At 45.4% G+C, this 26149-nt stretch overlaps 3 protein-coding genes across 9 annotated transcripts in view; 1 reads left to right on the top strand and 2 right to left on the bottom strand.

Annotated features, from left to right (window-relative positions):
• Positions 1–10462, bottom strand: part of MBTD1 (mbt domain containing 1) — a 126809-nt gene extending 116347 nt beyond the window's left edge. Inside the window, exon 1 of the mRNA XM_081899665.1 lies at positions 10452–10462. The gene's annotated coding sequence lies outside the window, so the exon portion shown is untranslated. The remainder of the gene's footprint in view (positions 1–10451) is intronic.
• SLC16A3 (solute carrier family 16 member 3) overlaps positions 1–22384 on the bottom strand; it is a 32460-nt gene extending 10076 nt beyond the window's left edge. Inside the window, exons 1-2 of one of the 5 annotated variants that reach the window (XM_081899782.1) lie at positions 22195–22384; positions 1127–1369 (exon numbers count right to left, since the gene is read on the bottom strand). In XM_081899782.1, coding sequence (XP_081755908.1) covers positions 1127–1349 — 223 coding nt within the window. In that variant the 5' untranslated portion in view covers positions 1350–1369; positions 22195–22384. Of the gene's footprint in view, positions 1–1126; positions 1370–11103; positions 11489–11736; positions 11855–11906; positions 12097–22194 lie in introns of those variants that run through there. The other 4 variants (XM_081899783.1, XM_081899781.1, XM_081899784.1 and 1 more) reach the window with 4 other exon arrangements.
• Positions 22385–22523: 139 nt separating this feature from the next.
• The window catches only part of CCDC57 (coiled-coil domain containing 57), a 63756-nt gene continuing 60130 nt past the window's right edge, over positions 22524–26149 (top strand). For all 3 annotated transcript variants that reach the window (XR_014165304.1, XM_081899598.1, XM_081899602.1), the window contains exon 1: positions 22524–22578. Coding sequence is in view for 2 of the 3 variants with exons in the window: in XM_081899598.1 (XP_081755724.1) it covers positions 22539–22578 (40 nt within the window). In the remaining variant the exon portion in view is untranslated. The remainder of the gene's footprint in view (positions 22579–26149) is intronic.

Below are 26149 nucleotides of genomic sequence, written 5' to 3'. Positions count from 1 at the left end.
AGTTTGTATTTCTTCTCATAAGGCCCACCCAGATTCAGTTGTCTGAAGACCTTGAGTCTGAAGACGTCAGATTCCATTTCCCATCTCCTTTTCATTTGACAAAGGCTCTAGATTGCTGTTGCTTACCCAGCACATCTGGAGGATACGAGAATGTTAGCTTTCTTTTTTTTTAATGTGTACAAGATATTGTTGGCCTTCACGTTTCCATTATAAACCACACCCACCTGCCCCACCCCTGGCACCATTTGTGATACCAGGGATGGAGCAGGTACCAATGTGACTACCAAGAGCCCAATGGATCAATGTGAGTTCAAGCCTGTCTGTGAGTGTAAGCCCAGTGGACCTGTTGTGCAACCAAGTTCCCCTTGGAGAATTTAATTATGTGGCTGACCCCTGCAGAAAGCAGGCTTGAACTCACTGCCCATGACATAAGGTGAGTACCATGTGGGTTATCACACCCACCTGCCAAAGTTGTCCCATCTGGCCCCAGAAGGTTCTCCACTCTATTTTAGATCATATTCAGAGAGCTTTTTCCAGTTCTGCTGCCGCCTGAGCCATGACAGGTGATCACTAGGAAAGGAGCCTTTTCAGTGTGGCACCCCAGCATTAGAACCTGGCACCTACATGGATGGTTTCCCAGCACCTGGAATAGATCTTATTACTATTTTGAACTTTTTGACTTGTGCTAGTCTGCCAACCCAGCAGTTCGAAAGCACATCAAAGTGCAAGCTGATAAATAGGTACCGCTCTGGTGGGAAGGTAAACGCCGTTTCCGTGCGCTGCTCTGGTTCGCCAGAAGCGGCTTAGTCACGCTGGCCACATGACCCAGAAGCTGTATGCCGGCTCCCATGGCCAATAAAGTGAGATGAGCGCCAGAACCCCAGTCGGTCACGACTGGACCTAATGCTCAGGGGTCCCTTCACCTTCAGTCTGTTTTATTCCGACTTGTGTATTTTAATGCTGCCTTTATAGACTTGCTTATTTTTAATGCCCTTGTTTTCTTGGTTTGGGGAACAAACTATTTTATTGCAAAAGCCACGCTTTATAATATATATATAATAAAATAGAGTACTATGTTTCTTTCATGTATTTATTACCCCAGTTTTAGACTGTTGTAAGTACTTACCTGTTCCATAAAGCATAGCCAACAGAATGGAGGAGATCCACGCGGTGTCACTGTATCCAACACCAAACTCCCGGATAAGCTCTTTAAAGAAGACGCTCATGGCCTTTGGGAAGGCATAGGAGAATCCCGTGATGACAAAGCACCCAAAGAGAACAGCCCAGCCCCAGCCGCCATCTGGGGCTTTAACTCCGCTAGGACCATCGTCAACCACCACAGCTCCCATGATGAGATTTTATCTGTTTCCTAAGACATAAAAGAAATGTATTTAAATATTCCATCAGTACCATAAGATATGATCAGCTCAGTCTTGGTTATGCAATGAATAATTTTAATACAGTAGGGTCCATAAAAGTTGACTTCCTATGGAAGGCAAGGCTAGCTTTTTAGATGAAGTGGTCTCTTATGCAGAAAAAGGTCTGCCCTATTCCCAGCAGTGGTGACTGGTGCCCATTGGGATCAGTAGGGTGGAAGGCAGGGAGATCAACAGACAGAGCCAACTTGCTGAGTTCTATAAGGCCAGCACTGAGACTTAGGTAGAGGAAGCTCTGACAAGCAGTGGACAACCCTTGGACTGGTTGCAAGTAAGGAGACAGACAAGTGGGGGCTAGCTGATGGCAGACTGAAGTTGATGGGACAGTGACCCATTCTCCCTAGTGGACCAGCCCCCACTGTCTACCAGTTATTATTGCATTAACATCTGTATAGCTGTGTACTTGGAGAGTGGAGCAGAAAGTGGGAGGTCCTTTTTGAGCAAGATTTGCAGAAGACAGAAATGGGATATTTATAGAATTGTAGAGTTGGAAGGGACGCAGATGGCACTGTGGTCTAAACCACTGAGTCTCTTGGGCTTGCCAATCAGAAGGTCGGCGGTTCAAATTCCCGCGACGGGTGAGCTCCCGTTGCTCAGTCCCAGCTCCTGCCAACCTAGCAGCTCGAAAGTACGTCAAAGTGCAAGTAGATAAATAGGTACCGCTCCGGCGGGAAGGTAAATGGTGTTTCCATGCGCTGCTCTGGTTTCGGTGTTCCGTTGCGCCAGAAGCGGCTTAGTCATGCTGGCCACATGACCAGGAAAAACTGGACAAACACCAGCTCCCTTGGCCTGTAAAGTGAGATGAGCGCCGCAACCACAGAGTCATCTGTGACTGGACTTAACTGTCAGGGGTCCTTTACCTTTTAGGGTTGGAAGGGACCCTGAGGATCATCTAGTAGTCCAACCCCATGCAATGCAGGAATATGGAGCTGTCCAGTATGGGGAGCAAACCCGCAACCTTGACATTATCAGCACCACGCTCTAACTGACCAAGTCCTTGTTGTTTTAATATTCTATCTATCTATCTGATGCAGTAAGTGTTGGGATGTGTTTCTCCTATGAATAGATCTTCCAAAGGACAACTTCCACCTGGCTTCACCCAATTCATTTTGGATGAATACTACATAGCAGAGTCGTTTCTTAAACCAGCGATAACTGAAAATGTCAGCATGCAAAATGTGTATGAATATAGTACCATTAGAGCAGAGAGCTGTGCCCTATTCAGAAGTTATACTCATGTGTAAGACCGCTGCAAGTACAGAGCTGCACATAGTCTCCCCGCTCCCCATATGGGCATTCTGTGAAGGCAGACATTCTCACTGTATGTGAGGGCTTCTTGGCACAGGCCTGCTCACACATTGGTCTTACATACAACCGTGACATCTATCTATCAATCATTTATTACACGGTCACAGACCTGTTAAACTGTAAGGTTCAAATACTGTAATGCTTTGGTTGTTTGATTTTGTTGATATTTTTCCAATCATTAAATATGTGGATAAATTTATATACCCACATTTACAAACAGTGGCAAACTTTAACACTCCCTGACCTATTTGTTTAGGCAGAATTTTCCAGGCTCGTAAGATTCATTGAGGGCTCTGTTTTGCTGAATGTTTTGATGGATTCTCCTTTCAATCAATGTATTTCTTTGTATTCCTGATCATAATGCTTTATATAGTAAAATAATAATAATTATTCAAGGGGATAAAGAACTACACAACTTTGATAAGACATCTAAAAGCAGCCCTGTGCCAGGAAGTTTTCAATGTTTGACATCTTATTGTGTTTTTATATGTGCTGGAAGTCACCCAGAGTGGCTGGGGAACCCCACCCAGGTGGGCAGGGTAGAAATAATAAAGTTGTTGTTGTTGTTGTTACTTTTATTATTAAGATTTCCCTTTCCTTTTTAAAATGATTTTATTGTATTTAATGTACAGTGGTACCTTGGTTTAAGTACTTAATTCGTTCCAGAGGTCCGTTCTTAACCTGAAACTGTTCTTAACCTGAAGCACCACTTTAGCTAATGGGGCCTCCTGCTGCCGCTGCGCCGCCGGAGCACGATTTCTGTTCTCATCCTGAAGCAAATTTCTTAACCCGAGGTACTATTTCTGGGATAGCAGTCTGTAACCTGAAGCGTATGTAACCTGAAGGGTATGTAACCCGAGGTACCACTGTAAACTGTTTAAGGATCTCACATATTAAGCAGCACATAAACATCATTAATAAAATAAATTAATACATATATTGTTAATTCTGTTTCTTTTGTTTAATAAATTTATCCAGAACAGATTAACTTTCTGTTTGGCTAATGGCAAAAATCACTTAAAAGTTCCCAGCTTCAGAAGGGTCAGGAGGTTGTTCAGAAGGTCAGCGGTTGTGCTGCTTTGTATGCATAAGGTCCACAGCATCTCCAGTTTAAAGGATCAGGTAGCAAATTATTTGGAAGATCTTTCTCTTTCTGAGAGCCTGGAGAGCTGCTGCCAGCCAAATCCAAAAATACTGGACTAGATAAACAAATAGTCTGATTAGGTACAAGATACTGTAGCTTCCTATGTCCCCACATGCTACCAGTCCCCACATGCTACCAGTCAAGGAACAAAGGCAGTGGATTCAGTTATTTGCTGTATTAAATATGTCTATCTCTAAGCAATACCTACTGCTTGCAAGACAATGGCCATGAAATTATTACATGCTATATGATTCATTTGACCCTGCAAGAGCTGCAAATGAAGTCACTTGGTGTCTAGACGACTGGGTGATGAGTATGTGATCATTCAGAGTCCTTTCTGTGACATTTAGGCCCAGGGCTGCACAATTTACAAGAAACAATCTCACGGTCAAGCTCCAGAAATAAACCTGGCAGAGCCTTCCAGAGCAGATCTATTGCATGAAGCTGCTCTTTCAGGAGGAAAACATCCAAATGCTTTTCCTTCATCATCTCTGCTGGAGAAGATTCGGTTACAACAAATACACAGGCTGTCTTGAGCTGCATAAAGTTAGAACATGAAACCGGCATGAAAGCAACACTCCGATTATAAATGGCACGATCCGAAGAATGAGGCGACATGTTCCATGTGCCCAGGGAGACTTTGGGCCTTGAACAGCAAAGCAGTCACCTTTCCATAAAAAAAAATTAAGGAATGCTGAAGATGCCCACATTTTGGTAAGTGTCATTATTGTACTGTAAGGCTTGCTGTTTTATTACTGCAACAAGAAGAGTGAAAATTCTTTTCCCCAGTATCATGCAGATCCTTACCCAATCTACAATGAAACCACATTTTCTGGCACTGATGTATGACTTCCTATACGTACTCCTAACATATATCCTCTGAGTCTCCGCTAGTGAACTTACAGTAAGGGTTATCTGAGGTCCCTCTCTTAACTGCCCAACAGAGTTTATGCTCTTGTCAATCAAATATCCATCAGCAAAATGTCTAAGTAGGCAGATGGGCTATTAAATCAATCAGTGTTTAACAGCAGTATGGTGGGGGTTTTTTTCTAGAAAAAAGGGTTGGATTTGAACCATCACTCACTATCACAAGAAGCTGAAAAATAAAAGTACTAATAAGGGAACAAATGCCTAAGTCCACCATCTGAGTTATTGCTTTAGTAAAGTGGGAGGGAGAAAAAGCAGTTTTCTCAGAAAGAAGCCCCTGGCTTTCTCATATGTACCGCCTGTCTGCCAATTAAATTGTTTGGCAATTCATCATGGTATTGCTCCTGAACTGTAGCTGCAAAAGCCAGCGCTACATAATGCTTTTATCAGGTTTTGTTTGTATATGCAAGAGTACCAGGTAATTTGCTTGCTATCTGGCATGGATGCACTTTCCAGGGACAGCAAATCTATATCTGAATCTAAATATATATTAGCTCCAGACAGCTTCAGTAAAGATAAACAAAAGCACTCAGTACCCATAAGCCATCGGGTCTTGCTGCAGGAGACCTTTATGAAAATCCTTTCCCCTTTCCTCTCAAAAGCAGATCTGGTATTGGAGGAGATAAGCTATTCTGTCCCCATAGAAACTTGCATCCATCCATGCAAACACCTACTCACAGCCAGCTGCTCATTTTTCTCCTGCACCGTTCTGCCTGGCAGCAACTCAGGCAGAAACCCAGCTAACAAACTTCCCTATGTACATAGCATATGAAGAAGACTTGGCATTCATCATCACATCAGTCATTCTTCGGTGACAGGGTTCTCTCCATCCCCCATCCTGAGCCCTTTCTCACTTCCAAAATGCAGCCATCTGCCTGCCAAGCGAAATGACTTAAGGCAGTGGCTCCCAACCTCTTTGCCCACCCCCCAGCCCCACAGATCACTACAAAATCGCTGTGGGCCTCAGCAGATCACTGAAAGATTTTTCTGTCTTTTGTGGTAATGGTGTTGTGCTTTGCTAGGGGCTGCTTTTACTTCCTACTCTATATTACAATTTAAATTCTGTGGAATTTACGGTAAATTGTAATGCAATAAAACACAAATAATAAAAGAAGCAACAAAAATGGAATTAATGAATGAATAATGTGGACGCGCCATGGACCACCTGAATGAAACACTTTGGGAACTCCTGACTTAAGGGATTTCCTTCAACTGGATATTTTGCCATCCTATCCTCCATCCCCAGGAGTAATCTTCATCCCTGAAAATCCTCTAGCCAGGATATTTCTGAAGTACGACGCTATCTGACTTCTAGCAATGCAGCAAGATGATGATCTCTGACCTGTATTCAACCACTGTGCATTGCCTTCTCTTGCACGCCTCTTCAGGTAAGGCAGCAGCTGATAGTTGGGTCATTGAGGGATAGTTGGGTCATCTCCTGCTCTCCCCCTTCATCTACACTTCATGCTGTTTAAATCACTGGCTGTGAAAAGAAAGCACTGCCTTAGGGCTGCTTTAATGAATGCTTGGGAACATTTAAGGTAGTGGGATGTGCAACTGCCCTGTGTTTTGCAAGTGCTAACAGCAAAAAGCATGTTACATCATCCATTTTGAAAGAGCTCCAGTGGTTTCTAACTTTTTGCCAGTGTGGAGTCTTAACCTTTCAGGCCATAATGGCCTGGACCCAGGATACATTAGGTATCACCTCATATATGCATAGACACACACACACACACACACACACAAACAAACAAACAAACAAACACACAGGTGCTTAGGGTCAGGAACGTATCTGGTACCTTCTATCCTATGGAACTTGCTATCTACTCAGTTTCCTCAGATTCACAACTTTTCTGAAAACATTAAAAGCCGGATAATTTCAGAGGGATTTAGGATCAGAGTCGTTCGCGACTGGACTTAATTGTCAGGGGTCCCTTTACCTTTACCTATTTGTTCTTTAGTGTTCTGCTTTTTTTAATTGTACTGATAGTTGATTATTCTGTTTTTCAATTTATTTAATTTTACATTAATTTATTGGGTGGGGGGTACCAGCTTTGCTCCTGAAAGTCAGGACATTTAGAGCTGGGCCTCCCCTAATTACCAGAGAGAGAGAGAACGAACACACACACATGTGAGGTGATCCCTTGAGGGTCTGTTTTCAGCCAAAAGGGTACAATAAACATTTGAGAGATGGGGAAGCAGGAATGATCTGCTCACATCTGCTACAGTTGTGGGATTATAAATTTTCATTCCCTGCTCTTCTTTTATCTGTTATATCAGGCATGTCTATCCGGTAGATCGTGATCTACCGGTCGATCACGGGATGTGCCTGGTCAATCCTGGTCTATCATGTGTTCCTGAGTGATGCCTCCTCCCAATAAAATTTTTTAAAAAGTTCAACACCGTAGGTGATTTCTCCCCTCAAAAATCTCAGCAACTTTGTTGTTGTCTCCCCCAAAATAGCTCAGCAACTTTGCCCCCCCCCAAAAAAGCTCAACAACTTTGGTCAGTCCAATAGTGGGAGTAGATCGCAGTCTCTTGGGAATTGGACATGCCTGTGTTATATCAACCATCTTATCATTCAAAAACGTCCCTATTCCCCACCCTCCTTTGTTTCATCTTCAACTCAGCTTCCAGGTTTTACCTTATAAAATGTGAATGTTCCTCCTTTCCTTCAAATCAGCTCATTTTCTCCTTCCTCATCTCCTCTGCCTATGAATAAGGTACTGAGGTTGCAATACAGTACCCAATGCCATTGAATTGAATGGGGCTTCTGAGCAGACAGTCTAAGATTGTGTGACAAATGTCCTCTACAGGAATAAGAATTGGTGTAATGTGTAACCAGAAACTCTGGCCTTTACCAGAATTGTCTACTGATAAATCCCTGCCCATTTCCCCCTTCAAATCACACAACACTAATTTTCTACTGTGCATATCCTTGCCAAGACAATTATATGAGAGTTCATTAATTTGTGTGAGTTGTCTCTCATTTAACACATTAAATGAAAATGAATTATGAACTCCCATGTTGATTTCAGCAGAACACTGATGCCATTTTCCAATTAAGGCTAAGCCTATTCCTAGGAGAGCTTAATTCAAGAAAACACATTTTTAAAAAGGAATGACACATGGGATTTGCTTTAATCCAGAACGAAAGACATTCTCCTCCATTTTACTTTATTGTTCCCCATACAGATTCTGTCATGTCAAGTTGTTCTTTACCAGTGCCAAAAAAGAGACAATTCGCGATAAGCAATGGTGGCTCAAAATCTCACTGTAGAGGTGAACAGCTGTGTCCACTACCTGCCACTACAAGAGCCACTACTTTAATCAACAAAAGCTTCAGGGGTTGTAAAATTCAGAAAAGCCACCCAGGATTTTCCCAGACCTCGAAGGTGGGGAGCATATTTCTGGTGCCTGGAGATATAGAAACATCTTAACACGAGTGTGTGTAACATATGAATGGAAAAGCTGACTTCTGGTTTTTCCTCATTCATCCATTATATTTTGGTGGCCAGAATGTTGCTGCTGCACAGTACAATTAAAAAGCAAAGGGGGGGGGGAATCTATTTAGAGATCTAAGTCCTAATGTATTCCCCAGACTATGCAGCTCCTTCAACAAGTCTGGCTTTTTGTTTTGTTTTGTTGTATTTTGCTTTTGGGTCCAGTACAACTCTTACAACCTATGCATGCTTAATTAAAATCCCAGCCATTATCATGGGACATGCTTCCAAGGAAGTGTGCACATATTGAGAATATTAAGGACAATAAGAAGAGCCCCGCTGGATCCGGCCAATGACCCATATAGCCTAGCACCTTGTTCTCACAATGGCCAACCAGGTGAGCAGCACATTAGTATCACACAAAGAGTGATCTGCAGTTTCTGATAATCAGAGGGTACCACATCCAGTACTGGAAGCAATACACAAAACCATCATGACTTGTAGCTCCTGGCAGCCTTATCGTATGAGCAAAATCTCTGTGCAGATTGTGCTGAGCAGGGGGCTTTAATTCCACTTTTATTGCACACACATCCCCAGGGTGTTCAGGTACCGCACGTGCATTGTTTTTTTCTCCCCGTTGTCTCTGTAAACAGGAGCAGGGACTGCCCCAAGGTCATGCAATGAGCTTTATGGTTGAGCAGAGATTTAAAACCTGCATCTGCCTGACCAATTTCAGCACTCCGTCTCATAACGCCACCGCTGACTCTCCTGTACGTACTGCAGAGCTGTGGTGTTATTACGCAATAAAGCACAGCCATTTCAAAGCAAGCAGAGTTATGTAATGTTTGTGCTCTCTGCACAGTGACCAGCACGCTACTCGCACTGAAAGAATCTTCCAATAGAAAGAACAGGAGGGTTCTTTTAAAAGCATATTAATTCTAGTCTACTAGGTAAGAAAGAGTTACAGGTGCTGTACATTGACACTGAATGAGAGGGACTGAATTAATGTTTAAAAAAAAAAATCCTTCCAGTAGCACCTTAGAGACCAACTACGTTTGTTATTGGTATGAGCTTTCATCTGCATGCACACTTCCAACACGACTACCTACCTGTAATGTACTAAGCATTAGCCTTGGCTGGAGGTTGTTTAATTGGACCTCATTTTTAAAGCAACTAGAATTTTATCTCCTCTATAACATCATATAGGGGACATCAGTGCCCACTTTGCACATGACCTTCAAAATTCCCAGAGGCCAGTCCTGCATGCAGCGCTAGAGTCAGGGCTTGCTTACAGCGAAGCTCTACTAGCAGCTATTGTGAATGTCAGGACTATGTGCCTGTGAAGACATACAGGGATTATATACCCCTGAAATGGTTGCCCTCATCCACTTGCAAATAGGGAGCAGGATTTGGGTCAAAAATGGGATTTCTAGGGTGTCTGGAGCACCTCTCATTTTAGAAAAGAATCACGGCTTTCCTTTAAGGACTTACCACTACACTGTGGTAAGTCCTTAAAGGCAAGCGGTGCTTCACAGTCCCACAGGATAGGAGGTAGACAACTTACCAGATAGGAGGTAGACAACTTACCAAAGGCTTCACTGTGCCATTTAAATAACCACGTCTTAAGATACCTTAAACACCAACAAATATAGTGTGGCATAAAATATGTTGCTGTGCTGTTATTCTACCTGTATTTTTCTTGATTGTCTGTTTCATACCTAACTTTGTTTTGTTTAGATAAAACCGTTAAAATAAAATTTCGTGGACTAGTACAACTCACTTCATCTGATGCATTAAGTGCTCTCAGTTGCCATACGGATAAACACACACAGGCACGTCGGGGAAACTTACACACCAAAGACCAAGCAGTGCAAGGGGTAAAGTCTGCATTTTTTAATGCAAAGCTGCAAAGGCAGGAGTGCAGCATCTGGTAGCGGGAACCTCTTACGAGGATCACGGTGGATCCAGGAGAGCATCTGAGAGGAGGCGGCGCTTCGGAGGGCGGAGGGGGCTCCGCTTGGAACGCGGTTCCAATGGGGTTTTGGCTCCACCCCGGAGCCTCCCCGCCCAGACCACGAGGGCTGCCGGCACAGGCTGGCTAGAGCACTTGGGGACGTCTTCCCGCATGCAGACGTGCAGGACGTGACAGAGGGGCAGACCGGAAGTGCCGGCTGCAATTACCAAGGAAGACACGCGCTCACCTCGTGGTTGAGCCGGGGAGAGAGAGCAGAGCACTTGCTCTAGTATAGTATTGCATTCCCTGCCGGGAAAGCGCGCGTAGCCTCAGCCATCTGTAGAAGGGGGGAACAAATCAACGCACACATTCTCCCTCGAAGCCGATTTTAAGATCGTTATCTCGATAGCTCAAAACCTGCTTCAGAACCAGCAAACACGCACGCGGATGCAACGCTTGGCAATATCTAATTCGGGTCAAGTTATAATTAAACAACCAAACAGGAACAACTCTGTCCGATCATCAGCTATCTGCCGTTCCCAACCCCGGAGCCGTTAAGTGGTCACATAATAAGGCTTTTTAGAGGAGAAAAGTCGCGTGGGGGGCGGGGGACGACTCCTCTCCCTCATCATAATCCAAGCACCATTGGCGATCTGCAGATCTGAAGGAAATCGAATCACGTATTCTGTTACCCCCTCTGGCTGTTAAGAAAGTAAGGCGCCAGCCTCTGAAAGTTTAATGGCTTTGCAGCTAAGACGACCCACGCGCCTTTTTTTAATATCTGCTCTAGATGGCGTTTCCAACAAGAAGACCGCCGTTATACATTTAAATGCTTTATAACCCTCATGATTCAATCCATTTATATGAAAGGAGGGAGAGAACTGAACTCACTGCTGTTAGGAGCCGAGCTCGATCTCTTAACGGGCTGAAGCAAATTCAGTGAGGACGCTTTTTAAATTCAGCCTCCCGGGCTCTTCAGTTTGGGTAGCGTAACGCGATGGATCAGACTGTCAGAATACAGAACATCCCCGAGCTCCATGGTCCATTCCACAGAATACATAGAAGGCGGCTTCCCAAACTGTCACCGGGCGTCTTATTTTTCAAACGTTGATCTGGCAACAGCGGTTGCCTAAGGTCATCTGCAGCCAACCCTGCCTCGCCTTTACTTCTTGTTGCAACTGCACCGACTAAGCGACCAATGGCTACTTTTAGAATATAATATTCCTCTTGGCGAGAGCTGCCCATGAGGAGAGCGAGAGAGAGAGCACGTGCACAATAAAAGGCCGGAAACAAGCACATTACTGCCTTGTGAGACGTTTTCACAAGCTTCCCCACCCCTTTATTTCCCCAATTCTCCTTGCCTGCAATCTGAATATAAAACCTACACCTGCTGGAATATACACACAGTTTTTTAAAACAACAACAACAAACCCTTTAGATCGCATATTAACATTTACAAGCAGCACTATCCCTATGTATTTAAAAAAAGGCGTTCTTTTCAACGTTGGTTAAAAACACACAAACGCATATGCAGGCTGTACTCGTGACACCTCTCTCTGGGTTGATCATAGCCATCAGATTGAAGCGCTTGGCAAAGTAGTCGCATGTCCTGATCCAGCCAAGTAGCTTCCCCTCAGTCCTCATTCACACAGCGCATATTTACAAACCAACACGTAAATACAGGGTAACCTTACCAACCGAAAATGGAGGAAAAGCAGGCTCCAGACGTGTGCTTCTGCTCCCCAGCCTGTTGCCTAGAAACAAAAGAAGGAACGAATGGGGATGGGATGTAGCATTCACTTCAGGTTGACTCAGTTGTGAGTTGTTCCTGAGGGCGTGCTTGACATCCTGCCTCTCACTATACATTGGACCCGTAAATCACATGAAACAGCTCAGGCCTATTGCTTTCTCTTAAATCAAGTGCTCTCCCCATGTAGGTAGGAACAAAAGGAGTTGTGGCTTGAATATGCAAAGTAGTTTGTTCACCCTCCTCTTTCTTGCCTTTGCAGTACTATATCAGGAAGTAAAACTATAACGCCCTGTTGCTGTTTTGCATCATTTGGGCCATTTTAATAAAATAAAGCAAATTCTTAATTACTATTCCTATCATAGCAGTATCACCCGTGACTTTAACCTACGTTGGCAATAAGATCCATAGCTAGATAACATGACTTCTTTAAAAGAAAAGAATGAAGAGCACAGGGAAGACAACAAAGGAAGCGCTGTAATCCTTTTTTGAAGAACTTATTGAAAATCTTTCCATATTTCACTTAGATTTGTCAACAGGTTTCAATTATATCCTAGGTGATTATCCATTTTTTGTTCATGCTTATTCTGTGGCAGAATCCCAACAGCCAATTTAATATCACAGACTGACCCTCTCTGTTCTTTGTTGATAAGAAGTTAAAACCAATATGATACCATAAGCTTATAATATAAATATAATAATCTACACAAATCAATCACACTTGAAGTACAATTCTGGTCACCTCACTTGAAAAAGGATATTGTGGAGCTGGAAGATGTTCAGAAAAGGGCAAACAAAATCATCACGGAGTTGGAGCAACTCCTCTATGAAGCTGTTTAGAGAAAACTATATATGAGGAGATATGATAGCAGTGTGTAAATTATGCATGGTGTTCTGGTGTGCCATCTGGAGTGGGGCGAGGGTCCCCCCCATGAATTTTCAAGGAGGAGGCGTGCTTCCATCACATGGCCCCAGCCCTCTCAATTGCAGGGGCAAGGTGGCATGTTTGATGGTGCTGCAAAAGTGGGTAAGGAAATGTTCTCCTGGACGTCTCATAACTCTTGAATAGGGGTCAGCAATTTTTTTCAGCAGGGGGCTGGTCTACTGTCCCTCAGACCTTGTGGGGGGCCAGACTATATTTTGAAAAGGAAAAGGGGGGGGGGGGAATGAATGAATTCCTATGCCCCACAAATAACCCAGAGATGCACTGTAAATAAAAGCACACATTCTACTCATGTAAAAACACCAGGCAGGCCCCACAAATAACCCAGAGATGCATTTTAAATAAAAGGACACATTCTCCTCATGTAAAAACACGTTGATTCCCAGACCGTCCGCAGGCTGGATTTAGAAGGTGATTGGGCCGGATCCGGCTCCCAGGCCTTAGTTTGCCTACCCATGCCTCTTGAATAGGTGGGTAGCCAATGGTGCTGAATATTGGAAGATCCAAGATGGACCAAAGGAAGCCCTTCTTCACACAATGAACAGTTAAACTATGGAATTTGCTCACACAAGAGGCAGTGATGACCACCAACTTGGAAGGCTTTAAAAGATTAGACAAATTCGAAAAGCAGACAAACGAACCATGACGACAATGTTCCAGCTCCACAGTCAGAGGCAGCATGCCTCCATATGCCAGTGGATGGGAAACTGCAGGTGGGGGGGTGGGGAGGGAGTGCTGTTGTGATCAGGTTCTGCTTGCAAGCTTTTCATGGGCATCTACCTGAGCTGGCCACTGTGAGAACAGGATGCTGGGTTAGATAAGCCATTGGCCTGATCCAGCAGGCTCATTTTATGTCCTTAAGTATAGAGGTACTTGATAATAAAAACAGAAGAAACAACATTAAGGCAAATATTAACTAATTTAGGGGCCACATTACTGAGCCTAGTGCAGGTTTCTTCCGATTGTTTTCTCTTTATAAGATCAGGTGTAAGGTAAAGGGGACCCCTGACCATTAGGTCCAGTCGTGGCCGACTCTGGAGTTGCGGCACTCATCTCGCTTTATTGGCCGAGGGAGCCGGCGTACAGCTTCTGGGTCATGTGGCCAGCATGACTAAGCCGCTTCTGGCAAACCAGAGCAGCGCACAGAAACGCCGTTTACCTTCCCGCCAGAGTGGTACCTATTTATCTACTTGCACTTTGATGTGCTTTTGAACTGCTAGGTTGGCAGGAGCAGGGACCGAGCAACGGGAGCTCACCCCGTCGCGGTGATTCAAACAGCTGACCTTCTGATCAGCAAGTCCTTGGCTCTGTGGTTTAACAGTGCCACCCGCATCCCTAAGATCAGATGTAATCTTCCACAAATGAGCATTGTGGGGATGGGCTTCCTAACCTGCTCCCCACTAGTCTTTTTGCTGTTAAAAAATTCTCTCAAGTTGCTTTATGCCCTGCAGGAGGAATGATACAGGAGGCAAGTTTGGGAAGGTAGTTCTAAGCAACAAAAAACCCACAACCCTACTCAAATGGAAAAGGGTTATCAAGTACGGGTACTTGTCTCTACAACAACTTAAGAGGTTTGCTAAGGGCAAAATACAGTACTACGTGACACCATTCAGGAAGTCAGGCCACTCTTTGTTTCATATATTAACTTTCAGAACCTGGACACACCCACAATCACACTCACATATGTCCTTCTGGAGACACTCCCTAGCCCAAACTGCATATTTACCATGTATAAAATAAAACATTAGTTTGTACATTAAAGGTGACTCCTGCATGCAATGAAGTGCTAAAGAATGGCTAACACAAAGTGGTTACAGTGGTACCTTGGGTTAGGTACTTAATCCGTTCTGGAGGTCCGTACTTAACCTGAAACTGTTCTTAACCTGAGGCTCCACTTTAGCTAATGGGGCCTCTCGCTGCCACCACTGCGCCACTACCTCACGATTTATGTTCTCATCCTGAAGCAAAGTTCTTAACCTGAAGCACTATTTCTCAGTTAGAGGAGTCTGTAACCTGAAGCGTATGTAACCTGAAGCGTATGTAACCCGAGGTACCACTGTGTATGTAACACTGATGGTTATATGTTTGTGTGTTTCTTTAGGGTTGTTATATTGGGTGTTCTATTTGTGCTTAGTAGGAAAAATCCAATTTGCTCAGGACTGCAGACTTAATTTCCCATGAGAAGTGGTCACTGCATGCTAAACTAAGGAACAGAGTATTTATTTACCGGTACCTTATTTTCAAAAGCTGGAGAATGCCAGAGGCGGGATATAGTTAATCTTCCAATGAAATAGCCCACGGCCTTCAGCTACAGCCCATCACCACTCAGTAGAGAATGGTGTCCCACTGCCAGTGTCAAAATACAATTCTGACTACCAGTCTAGTCAGCATGTGTTCATGGAATGGAGGAAGATACTATCTTGTCCTTAATCTCAGGTAACAAAACATGTGGCTTCCTTCCTGCTATACTTCTGCTATGAACCCAAGGTGGAGAACCTGTGGCCTTCTGGATGCGGTTGACTAAAACTCTCCTTGCTTACCTACTGTGGGTTTTAGTAATATTTTGCAGATTTAAATTAATATTGCATGGCTTTATTGGGTTTTTTAAAATTCTTTTGTGAATACTCCATGTGACACATTGTCTAGTGTTTTCTGAAACTTATGCTTTAAATGCGGTCTCTCTTTTTTAAGAATCACCCTAGCCAACATGACCAATAGTCAGGGATGAGGGGAGCTGCAGTTCGGCAACATATGGTGGGCCACAGGTGGAGGAGGAGTTTGGATTTGATATCCTGCTTTATCACTACCCGAAGGAGTCTCAAAGCGGCTAACATTCTCCTTTCCCTTCCTCCCCCACAACAAACACTCTGTGAGGTGAGTGGGGCTGAGAGACTTCAGAGAAGTGTGACTGGCCCAAGGTCACCCAGCCGCTGCATGTGGAGGTGCGGAGACGCAAACCCAGTTCCCCAGATTACGAGTCTACCGCTCTAACCACTACACCACACTGGCTCTCAGGTGAGGTTTCCCACTTCTGAGGTAGACATTTCATCACTTAACTTGGTTATTTTTTTTGGGGGGGGTGTCCCGTTGACAGACTTTTATAGTAATCAAGGTGTCTGGAAATATATGTGTACCAATTTCCCCTTCCTTTTTTGTTGTTGTTTATGGGATATCCCAGTTATGGGATAACTGTGCCCTGGGATTGAATAAAACCTATGTAAGGGTGAACGGATACATAGTTTTCACCTTTTAGTGTACAAAATGCCTTGCAAGTTTTTTCTAATATTGGGTGACATCCAGTGATGTCTGCCAACTTCTACAACGGAAATCTGCTTGCACAATGGGACTTCTGGTTTCTCTCTGCCAGCTTCCCCCAAAATCTGCTCTGTAGGGTCTCCCAACCCCAAATTATGCAGGTGCAGGGAAGAGGAAAGAAAGGAGAAGCTCTGTTGCATAAGTAAATGCCCACTCTTGTTACGCTGGATTCACAAAAAGGACCATAGCATATGCTAGGATGAAACACAGTAACTCCTCCTCACCCTGCTGAGGAGGAATTCAAACTGAGGGTTCACAGGCCCAAGCCCATTATAATAACACTGGTCTTTCCCCTATAACTTGATGCTATCTGCTACTCTGTGTGACATTCACTTGACCACAGCACTGCTAATTTGTGAGCTTCACTTCCTGATTAGCAAAGCCAACTTTCCACTACAACGTTTCCACAATTAATTCTAATTCAAACTGAAATCTGTGTAGAGAGGGGGGAAAGACATTTGGTCCATCTCCCACAGAGGCATTATTTGGCGGCTTTGTATTCTGAGGCCAGAGCCTGGTCCACCTCTGCAGGGACATCACTTCATAGATGTCAAAAGAAACCTTTGTCTCTGCCTCTGGTGACCTTTGTTATTTACCAGAGGTTAATCCTCCCCTGCTCCACTTCCATCCTCTTTCAACATCCCCCTTCTCTTGAAGCAAACATGTGGTTCTTCTGCCATCCCCCGCCCTGCAATCTGCCCTTTTGGTCCTGTTTGATAACAGGTTCCATCAACCTACTCCTCAAATCTCCTCAGTTGCTTCCTTCTCTTTCGCTTACTATTCACAGCATATTCTCAGGCTTTTACTGAGTGATATTTACACACACACACACACACACATATATATATATATATACCGTGCTGAAAAGCAATCCACACACAGAATCTCAATCAAAAAGTTATATTTATGGGGGTGTTAAAAGGGAATGACTTAACAAAATGTCCCAGTGGCTTCCTGGCTTAGCTAAGATTCATGCTAAAGAGGTATGGGTTTCATCAGCAGGTGGGTTAGGGAGGCAGACTGGGAACCCTGTGTACACTGCATTGTGTTCCAATATGGAGGAAAGGTGGAGTGCAATGTACTAATCAATACAATGCAGAAATAATTTTTGTTAACTTAAATACTTATAATGGAGTATGCCACAAGCAGAAAGAGAAGGCAACCAAAGCACTACGTGGAAAGAGATTGTGGGGGAAGGAATATGTGTAGCTAGATCAATTCAGGTGTTTCAAGCAACAAGTACACTGTCACATGGTGCAGAACCTCAAATGCTTCCGGAAGAGTAAGCAATTACCAGGAGGGTGGGGAAATAGAGATTCCTCCATATCTCAACATGAATTAGTTAGGCCTTGGAAGTCCAGTTGGTAGACCAGAGAAGTGTGACCCGTTCCAGATCTAGACCTGCAGCACATGAAACTGGAGAGTCATTCCCAGTGTCTGATTCTCCTCTGCCTCCTCCCCAACTCCAAAATTCCTTCTCCTGGAAACTTGCCAAAGCCGAGCTGTAGGAATCATTCTAAGATTCCCCTGCGTTCCAGAAAATTACTTTGTGTGTGATTGATTCACTGCAATTAGAGGGGGAGTTGCAGTTAGCAATAACATTTTTTTTAACCTGCCCCAAGCCCTTGGGATGAGGTGGGATGTACATGGAATAAACTGAATTATTAAATAATTAAGCAAGGAATCATTAGTTCAGCCTCATCCCAAGGAGATCACTTCTGCAATTAAAAGATGGGTTTGAAATGTACCATGGCACTTTTGTTTTATCACATTGGCATAGGTAAAGCTAAAGGGACCCCTGACTGTTAGGTCCAGTCACGAACGACTCTGGGGTTGCAGCACTCATCTCGCTTTACTGGCCAAGAGAGCTGGTGTTTGTCCGCAGACAGCTTCCGGGTCATATGGCCAGCCTGACAAAGCCACTTCTGGTGAACCAGAGCAGCACACGGAAGCATCATTTACCTTCCCGCTGGAGTGGTACCTATTTATCTACTTGCACTTTGATGTGCTTTCAAACTGCTAGGTTGGCAGGAGCAGGGACCGAGCAATGGGAGCGCACCCCATCGCAGGGATTCGAACCACCGACCTTCTGATCGGCAAGCCCTAGGCTCTGTGGTTTAGACCACAGCGCCACCCGCATCCCATCACATTGGTATAGTATAGTGGAATAAATTAATGACATATATTTACAAACGATATATCCTGATAGTGTCAACAAATGAAATAAATGCACATACACACATGTTCTGGGCCACTAAACCACCTGCAATGTAAAGAATGGGGCTTGTGTGGCAAGGAAGGCAGCTAGGCTCCCTGGGCAGATCATCACTGCCAACACCCATCAAGACTCATCAGCTCTTAACTTGAGTATGAAATGCAAAGCCCCTTCATGACCACCCAGCCCAAAAGGCTTTTTTTAATTATTAAAGCAATTTAGCACTTCATTCAACTGCTCTCCTTTCTTTCATGAGAAAGAGGAAGAGTAACCAATCATTGCAATGACTAAAAAACATTCCAATTGTTCTTTTAAAAAAACCACCCCGTACCATCTGGTATGGGGTGTGTTTTATACTATATGCAGATGATGCTTAACTACCAGGATTGCAAATCTCAAAATTCAGCCTGGAACTGAAAACCAGGCAGTGTCCTCCTTGCTGGCTTCATGCATAATTGCCTGCAGGCTTTTCTGCTCCAGTGGACACATTGGGGGTGGGGGGAGGCTGTTTCCTAGCAGTTGAGTGCACAGATCCATCAGATAGGCCAGAAAGCCATTATTCGCGTTACTAGCTTTGCACTTTTTTCATTGAAAGCATCCAAAAAAAGGAAGCTGCTGTTTGCTACTGTGCGGGAGTCATCGTGACTATATATCCAACGTACTAAAAACTCATGCCTTCAGCTCTAGAGAGTAAGAATTCAGCCCCTTGTGCCCCAAACTGGCAATACAAAGGTCATTTAATACCGCCATTTAATTGCTCCCGTCCTACGAATCTCCATGCCAGATGAGTAAAGGCCTACATGTCTGTGATCACTCTGAGCTTACCGGATTGTGCCACTTACGAAGCTCAAGTTACTCACGTGCACAAATGTTTGCATAGCATTGATCAGAGCTGAAGTCATGGGGAGAACCGAATACTCCCAGGGAGAAGATCTACTGATGGCGGTGTCATTTTACAGCCAGAGTAGAACTGCACTTTAGATGATGCCACAAGCTATGTAAGTCTACCTCTTGAGAATTTCCCCTCCAGAAGAAGCAGCCTGTGTTATATACTGTACGGGGAATGGAAGTTGGGGAACCACATTAACAGCCCCAAACCCAGCAGGTCCTAGCTACCTACTAGACCCTTCCTCATGCTGTCAAACCACTTTGGTGGTTTGGCAAACTGCTTAGAGAATGTTTTGAGTATTAAAGCAGTATAATAAATAAATGAAAAGCAAGAACACTGCAGTACCAGCTTCATAACTGATTCAGTGTAGCGTAATGGTTAAAATGTTGGACTGGGACCTCGGACACCAAGGTTCAAATCCCCATTCAGCCATCTGGGTGACCTTGGGGCAGGGAAGGGGGGATATAAATGTGAAAAATAAATAATAAATCTACAGGTTCACATTTTTACTGTCATTTTATTTAGAGTTATTCTCCTATCTATTATTATTTATTGTTATCATTATAGTTGACAGGAAAGCTTAGTAAATTGTTGATCTATAGTGTTTGTAAAGGGCTCAGAAATATGTTAGTTAACCCAAACACCAAATTTGGCTTCCTACTGGGTCCTCAGATTGCTGTTCCACAACCCCATCATAGTAAATATACACACTTATTTTGAAATACTGTATAAATACCTTTCACTACAGTGGGCTTTCCAAATGAATAATGGAGGATGTAGCCGCAGCACTACCTAATTACTATCATATGCAGCTAAAAAAATCAATCTGATGCCACCAGTACTTCAAATAGAAAAAGAAAAGAGTATAAACACAGATGTCAGACTTGATATTGCTTAATAGAGAAATGTCGCTGTCGCAATTCAAGACAAGAACCAGTCAAACAGCACAGGCAGATATAAGCAGCTTCGCCTTTATGGTCTTTACAATTTAGTATTTTTTAAAATTAACATACCAAAGCAAAAAAGCAGCCAAAATAAGAAAGAAGTACAATCGTGCCCATATCATTTGTTTACAACATCTATGCCCAGGGAGGCGCAGTATTTCAATTCCAAGCAAATGCCCTAGATCCGTCAAAAAACATTGGATTAAATTAGATCAGTAACTGGGCACTGGCCGGAGGAGCCAATCAGGCCCAAGATGACTACAGAGATGGGCTGAGATTGATTCCTACAGATAAATGAAGTTTAAGGGAATCATTTACCATAGCTGGGACTGTGTGTACAGAGAAAAAGCACCTTGGAATCTTATCCAAGGATCTGGCATGGATACAAGTGCAGGTGAGCGGAGGACCATCTAAACACCAGAACCACACACCAACCAGAACGTCATCTAGAACCAGAACTCCTTTTCAAATGGCACAGTTCAGGTTGGAAACAACAGCACAGAGCAGAGTACCTCTGAGGGACAAAAGCCTCCTCACACAGCCCACCTGGATCATCTGGGAGTGGGGAAATGGGTTTCAGGGTAAGCCTTCCAAGTCTCTTGCTGATTTGAGCCGGATAATCTCTGACCCTAGAGATTAAACGTTACCCATCTTCCCGTTGCCCGGCCTCTCCCCTGATAAACAGGCGCGCGCGAGGTTTGCTCCTTGTTTCCTAGCCCAGTTCCTTCCCTCCCTGTCTGTCATCCCTTCACGAGCGTTTAAATCCCAGTGACATTTAAGGAAACTGGATCTCGTTGGAGACCCAGCCTCCCCTCCTCATCTCACGCGGTGCGCCCAGAAATCGAGTGCTCCTGTGATCCAGCCGAGCATCGTCACCAACTAGAGATCTATATCTAGGCCTTGTTGTGGGGTGTTTGCTGATGTTTAGAAAGGCGCAAACGCCTCTCAGCACCTTCTCGGAACCGGAGCCAGACTCCTTGTGATGCCCCTGGCTCCGGTTCCGAGTCGGTCTCGCTGAAAGAGGGAGGGAGATGCGCTCAGCAAGACAGAGGCGGGTGGATTGATCGCCTGTTTTAAAAGGGCTGTCTAAAAGCTTCGATGAGACTGGCTTTCGCTTGGTCCCGACACACGCATCTCTCCTCGGCAAATCTCACTTGGCCACGAAGCTCCTTGGGTCAAGGATGCGCGGGAGAGAAATGAATGAACTTCTCCAGGAGGAGGAGAAGCCGGAGCCAGACCGCTCAGGGTGGCCAGGACGCCTGGCGCTAGCAGGGGAGCCCTTGGGGATCATGAGGACCAGCCTCTTGGAGCCGCGGTCACCGTGACATGGGCTAGTAGGGGGCGCTGGGAAAGCACGATCGTGGAGATGCTGTTGCTGGGGAAATAAGGGCAACTGGACAATACGGTGCCCAAAGGGGCTATGTATGCCTGAGCCTTACGGAGGTCTGTCTATGGGATGCGCCCCCGCCGAGGTGCAGACCTCCCGCTTTCACTTCCCCACCCTCCTGTTGCGCGCAGATAGCCGCGTACTTTCCCCCTGCTCTTTTGGTCCAGGAGCATCTTGGGGAGGCAGCCGCGGGAGAAGGGGGCAGCGATGGGGCGCGGGGGACCAGCCCTGAGTCATGCACAGCTTCGTCAACACCAAGCCCGCCAGACGAGTCTCTCCGCCCGCTTGGCGCCTTCATCTCCCTCCGCAAGCGCTGGAGAGGGGACCCGGCGCCGCTCCTTCCCAGCCTTAAGCCAGCCCTCGCCTCCGACCCGCCCAGATGCGAGCAGGTGCAGCCGAGCGGCAGACCCCGGCGGGCCAGGAGAGCGCGCAGGTGCCCCCCGAGCGCCACCTGCCAAAGCCCCTTCGGGCAACCCGGGCAGACGGTCCCCTAGCGCGCGCGCTCTGCAGCAGCATCTCCCCGCCGCGCACAGCTCGCTTACCTGGGTATCCCGGACCGCTGGGCTGGGCTGGGCTGGGCGGCAGGTTCGGGCGTGGCTCCGTCCCCGGGCGCGGCGGGTTCGGTGGCGCGGCTGCCTGCAGTCCTGGGGCGATGTAGCGCCTGTAGCTCGAGAGCCGCGCAGCCAGCTCGGCGGGAGAGCGCGTCAGAGAGGCCGAGGGAGCCAAGTCGGGACCAGGCCAGGCGGGTCCTAGCGCCTCCCACGGGCCGCTCTCCGAGGGGGCGGGGGCCGAGCGGCAGCGTGGTCGGTGGGAGCACGTGGGCCGCGACTCCTCCGCCGAGGCGAGACGGAAAGAGGAGCTGTGAGCAAGAAGACCTAGGGGCAACATGGCGAAAAAACAGAACTGGGTCTGCCCCCTGGAGCAGGGTGGGAACTCAGGGAGCTGATAGTGGGCAATTCGATCAGGATCAGGTGTGACCCTGAAATTCTGGATCCCGCCAAAGTTTTGTGCTGCGAATCCCGCATTTTGTGCAAAGGGCCAAAACCCTTTACAAGTACAGCAGGGGCAGGGTAGAAATGGGCAGGGTAGAAATAATAAAGTTGTTGCTGTTGTTACTTTTATTATTAAGATTTCCCTTTCCTTTTTAAAATGATTTTATTGTATTTAATGTACAGTGGTACCTTGGGTTAAGAACTTAATTCGTTCCGGAGGTCCATTCTTAACCTGAAACTGTTCTTAGCCTCAAGCACCACTTTAGCTAATGGGGCCTCATGCTGCCGCCGCGCCACCGGAGCACGATTTCTGTTCTCATCCTGAAGCAAAGTTCTTAACCCGAGGTACTATTTCTGGGTTAGCGGAGTTTGTAACCTGAAGCGTCTGTAACCCGAGGTACCACTGTAAAGGGCCAAAAATCCAACCTCATCCTGTTTGACTCCAAACCAGTGCCAAAGTGTTCTGCTGGTTTTGTGCCGTCGCAAACCTCGCTTTCTGTGCCCACCCCCCAAACTGAGTAATTGACGCTCAATCAGTGCATATAGACACGGATATGGCGATACAGTAATTGGAGAGGTGTATAAACACAGTGTATTACACCAGAACCAGAGGCACCATAGGTCAGGGGGCAGGACAGAACCATAGGCACCACCAGACTGGTTCAAAACCACAGCCAGAATGACCTTGACTTACAGAACTGGATTTGAAGATTTAGGGTATAACATTTAGGAAACATCTGAAAGCAGCCCTGTATAGGGAAGCTTTTTAAGGTTTGATGTTTTACTATGTTGTTATATATGCTGGAAGCCACCCAGATTGTCTGGGGCAGCCCAGTCAGATGGATGGGGTACAAATAAATTACTACTACTACTACTACTACTAACTACAAGCCAGAAATGGAGCAGGCAAAGAAAAGAAGCAGAGAAATCTGGACCTTGGTCGGGCGCAGTGCTAAGGGAATTCATTGTAACAATGAGAATACTAGGACCTTCTTGATCTAGGACCAGACACAGCTCAAGCACCGTGGCAGTTTCAGAACCAGAAACTAAAGGGAGTCATGCCTAGCTATCTATCACCAGGTTGCCTAAGGTAAGACAGTCAAAGTTCTCAAGTCAGCTTTTGGTCAAGAACTGAGCGGATTTCAGGTTTATCCAGGATGCTACCCAATTAATGTGTGAAGACCCAGAACTGTATGGAATTAGGATTATATACCCAGGATTCAAGGCAGAGAAATTAAAATACTTCTTCATGCACCACATAGTTTAAACTATAGAATTTGCTCTCCCACAAGAGGCAGTGATGCTGGCCACTAACATGGATGGCTTTAAAAGAGGATTAGCTGAGTTAATGGAGGATAAGGCTGCCAATTACTACTAGCCGTAATAATAGCTATGCTCGGTCTCTATAGGAGGGCAGTAGTGCTTCTGAAGACTCGTGAAAAGCTTTCCCAGCAGTTTTAGACCAACAAATGTGATTTGCAGAGCCAACACATATACAACGTAATGACATTATTTGGCCTTTCCCTCCTACTCTGTAACTCCATAGTGGGCTCCTCTTTCCTTGAATTAAGGAGTTTTTGAACACCACCCACACAGGGAGGGGATATTTCTGCTTACATTTAGCTTCCCTTCAGCTTCTTATTTGTCTGAAATCAAGTACCAATGAACTATCCCTATTCCATTTCACTTGCAAAAGCTTACGGAGTGCAAAATTCACCAGCCTTTAACCAACAACAGTAACTGATATATCAAACCAAACCAAACATACTGATTGAAAGGGAAATTTGGAAGATTTTAGGACAGGCATTTACATTTTGGCAGCTCTGGCATCGCTGAGCATATCTGCGGACCATCAAGTGCAGTCTCACTTGAAAGACTTTACATACTTTTTCGCAGCAAGAGACAGGGACATGCAGGAGACATTCAAGAGGTTTCTTCCACTGACTGACTAGTGTAATGAGGCATTCTCCCTGGTGGAGAAATTGATAAATCAAGTGTCTGTCGCCAGAGGACCAAACTGAGACAGGCTAATTTTTTGAAACTTGGTACAGTTTAAACTTGGGACGCGGGTGGCGCTGTGGGTTAAAGCCTCAGCGCCTAGGGCTTGCCGATCGAAAGGTCGGCGGTTCGAATCCCCGCGGCGGGGTGCGCTCCCGTTGCTCGGTCCCAGCGCCTGCCAACCTAGCAGTTCGAAAGCACCCTCGGGTGCAAGTAGATAAATAGGGACCGCTTTCTAGCGGGAAGGTAAACGGCGTTTCCGTGTGCAGCTCTGGCTCGCCAGAGCAGCGATGTCATGCTGGCCACGTGACCCGGAAGTGTCTTCGGACAGCGCTGGCCCCTGGCCTCTTGAGTGAGATGGGCGCACAACCCCAGAGTCTGGCAAGACTGGCCCGTACGGGCAGGGGTACCTTTACCTTTACCTTTACAGTTTTATTGGATTCATTAATGTTAGCGTTTCGGATCAAAGAGCACCACAGACCGAAAGATATGGAGGAACTTGATTTGCCTGATCTTTAGTGTCTTCAGGGTGTGTGTTAGCAATTGCTAGCATGCCCCAGTCTCTATACAAGGTCGGATACCTGCTTGTACAGTACAGTTCTCTTACTTGCCAGCCACATACATATTTGAATGATTTTTCAGTTCATTTGTATGTTAATCAGAGTGTTTTGTAGTTACATATATATTTGCTGTTCATGGCTTGCTTTCCTTCTTCGCCCTTATTGCATGCATGCATTTATCACATGCATATGCTGCCCTGAATTTCACACCTTGAACTAAATTCCAGGCCAGGGCTCTGTCCATTCATCTCTCTGCTAGGCTCCAGTACCATAGGTTCCTCTGCCAGCTTCCATAACTGCGTCCCTTTGCCCTCTTGTGTCACCCAAGGCTATTTTGGGTGGCAGTGCTTGCTTTCCTCTCCTGTCACTGCTTATCTCTTAATAGGGCACTTGTGCATAGCAGTCCAGGATGCCTTTCTGCTCCCTCAGAGCTTTGCTGACATTTCTCTTGGCCAGTCCAGCTAGTTCACATTCTCCCTCCACTGCTTCTGGCATCCAGTGAACTCCCCTACTTTTAGACCTCACTTTGAAAATTGTGCACCAAAAAACTAAGGGCATCATCACATCTCAGTCAAAATCCCCCTCAACAGACCCCCACCCCCGGGGCTGCATCCACAATCTGCTTTTAAAAACGTCAATTCCATCAGAATTCAATACCGCAGCAGCATACATTAAATGGTGAAAAGCGCGACCTGCTTCTGTAGCTCTGTTGAGATATCCGTTCTTAACGATTTCAAGCTTGAATAGGACAAAGAAAAAAATTGGCTCCTTTGTTCCAAGAAACTTACTGAATGGCTTCCCAGCCCCGTGTGGGTGAAGGTGTCAGAAGTGGCGCTGTGTGGGCCGCTCTAAGGCCTGATAAGAACTTCCCTGGGTTTTATGACACTTCTGTCTGAACTGTGATATATACATATATACATACAAGCTTTAGCTCATAGAATTGTAGA

Source organism: Podarcis melisellensis (genome assembly GCF_964234715.1).
Source record: "Podarcis melisellensis genome assembly, chromosome: 2".
Taxonomy (NCBI): domain Eukaryota; kingdom Metazoa; phylum Chordata; class Lepidosauria; order Squamata; family Lacertidae; genus Podarcis; species Podarcis melisellensis.
Note: the sequence above shows the minus strand (reverse complement) of the source record. Positions and strands in the feature narration are given on the sequence as shown.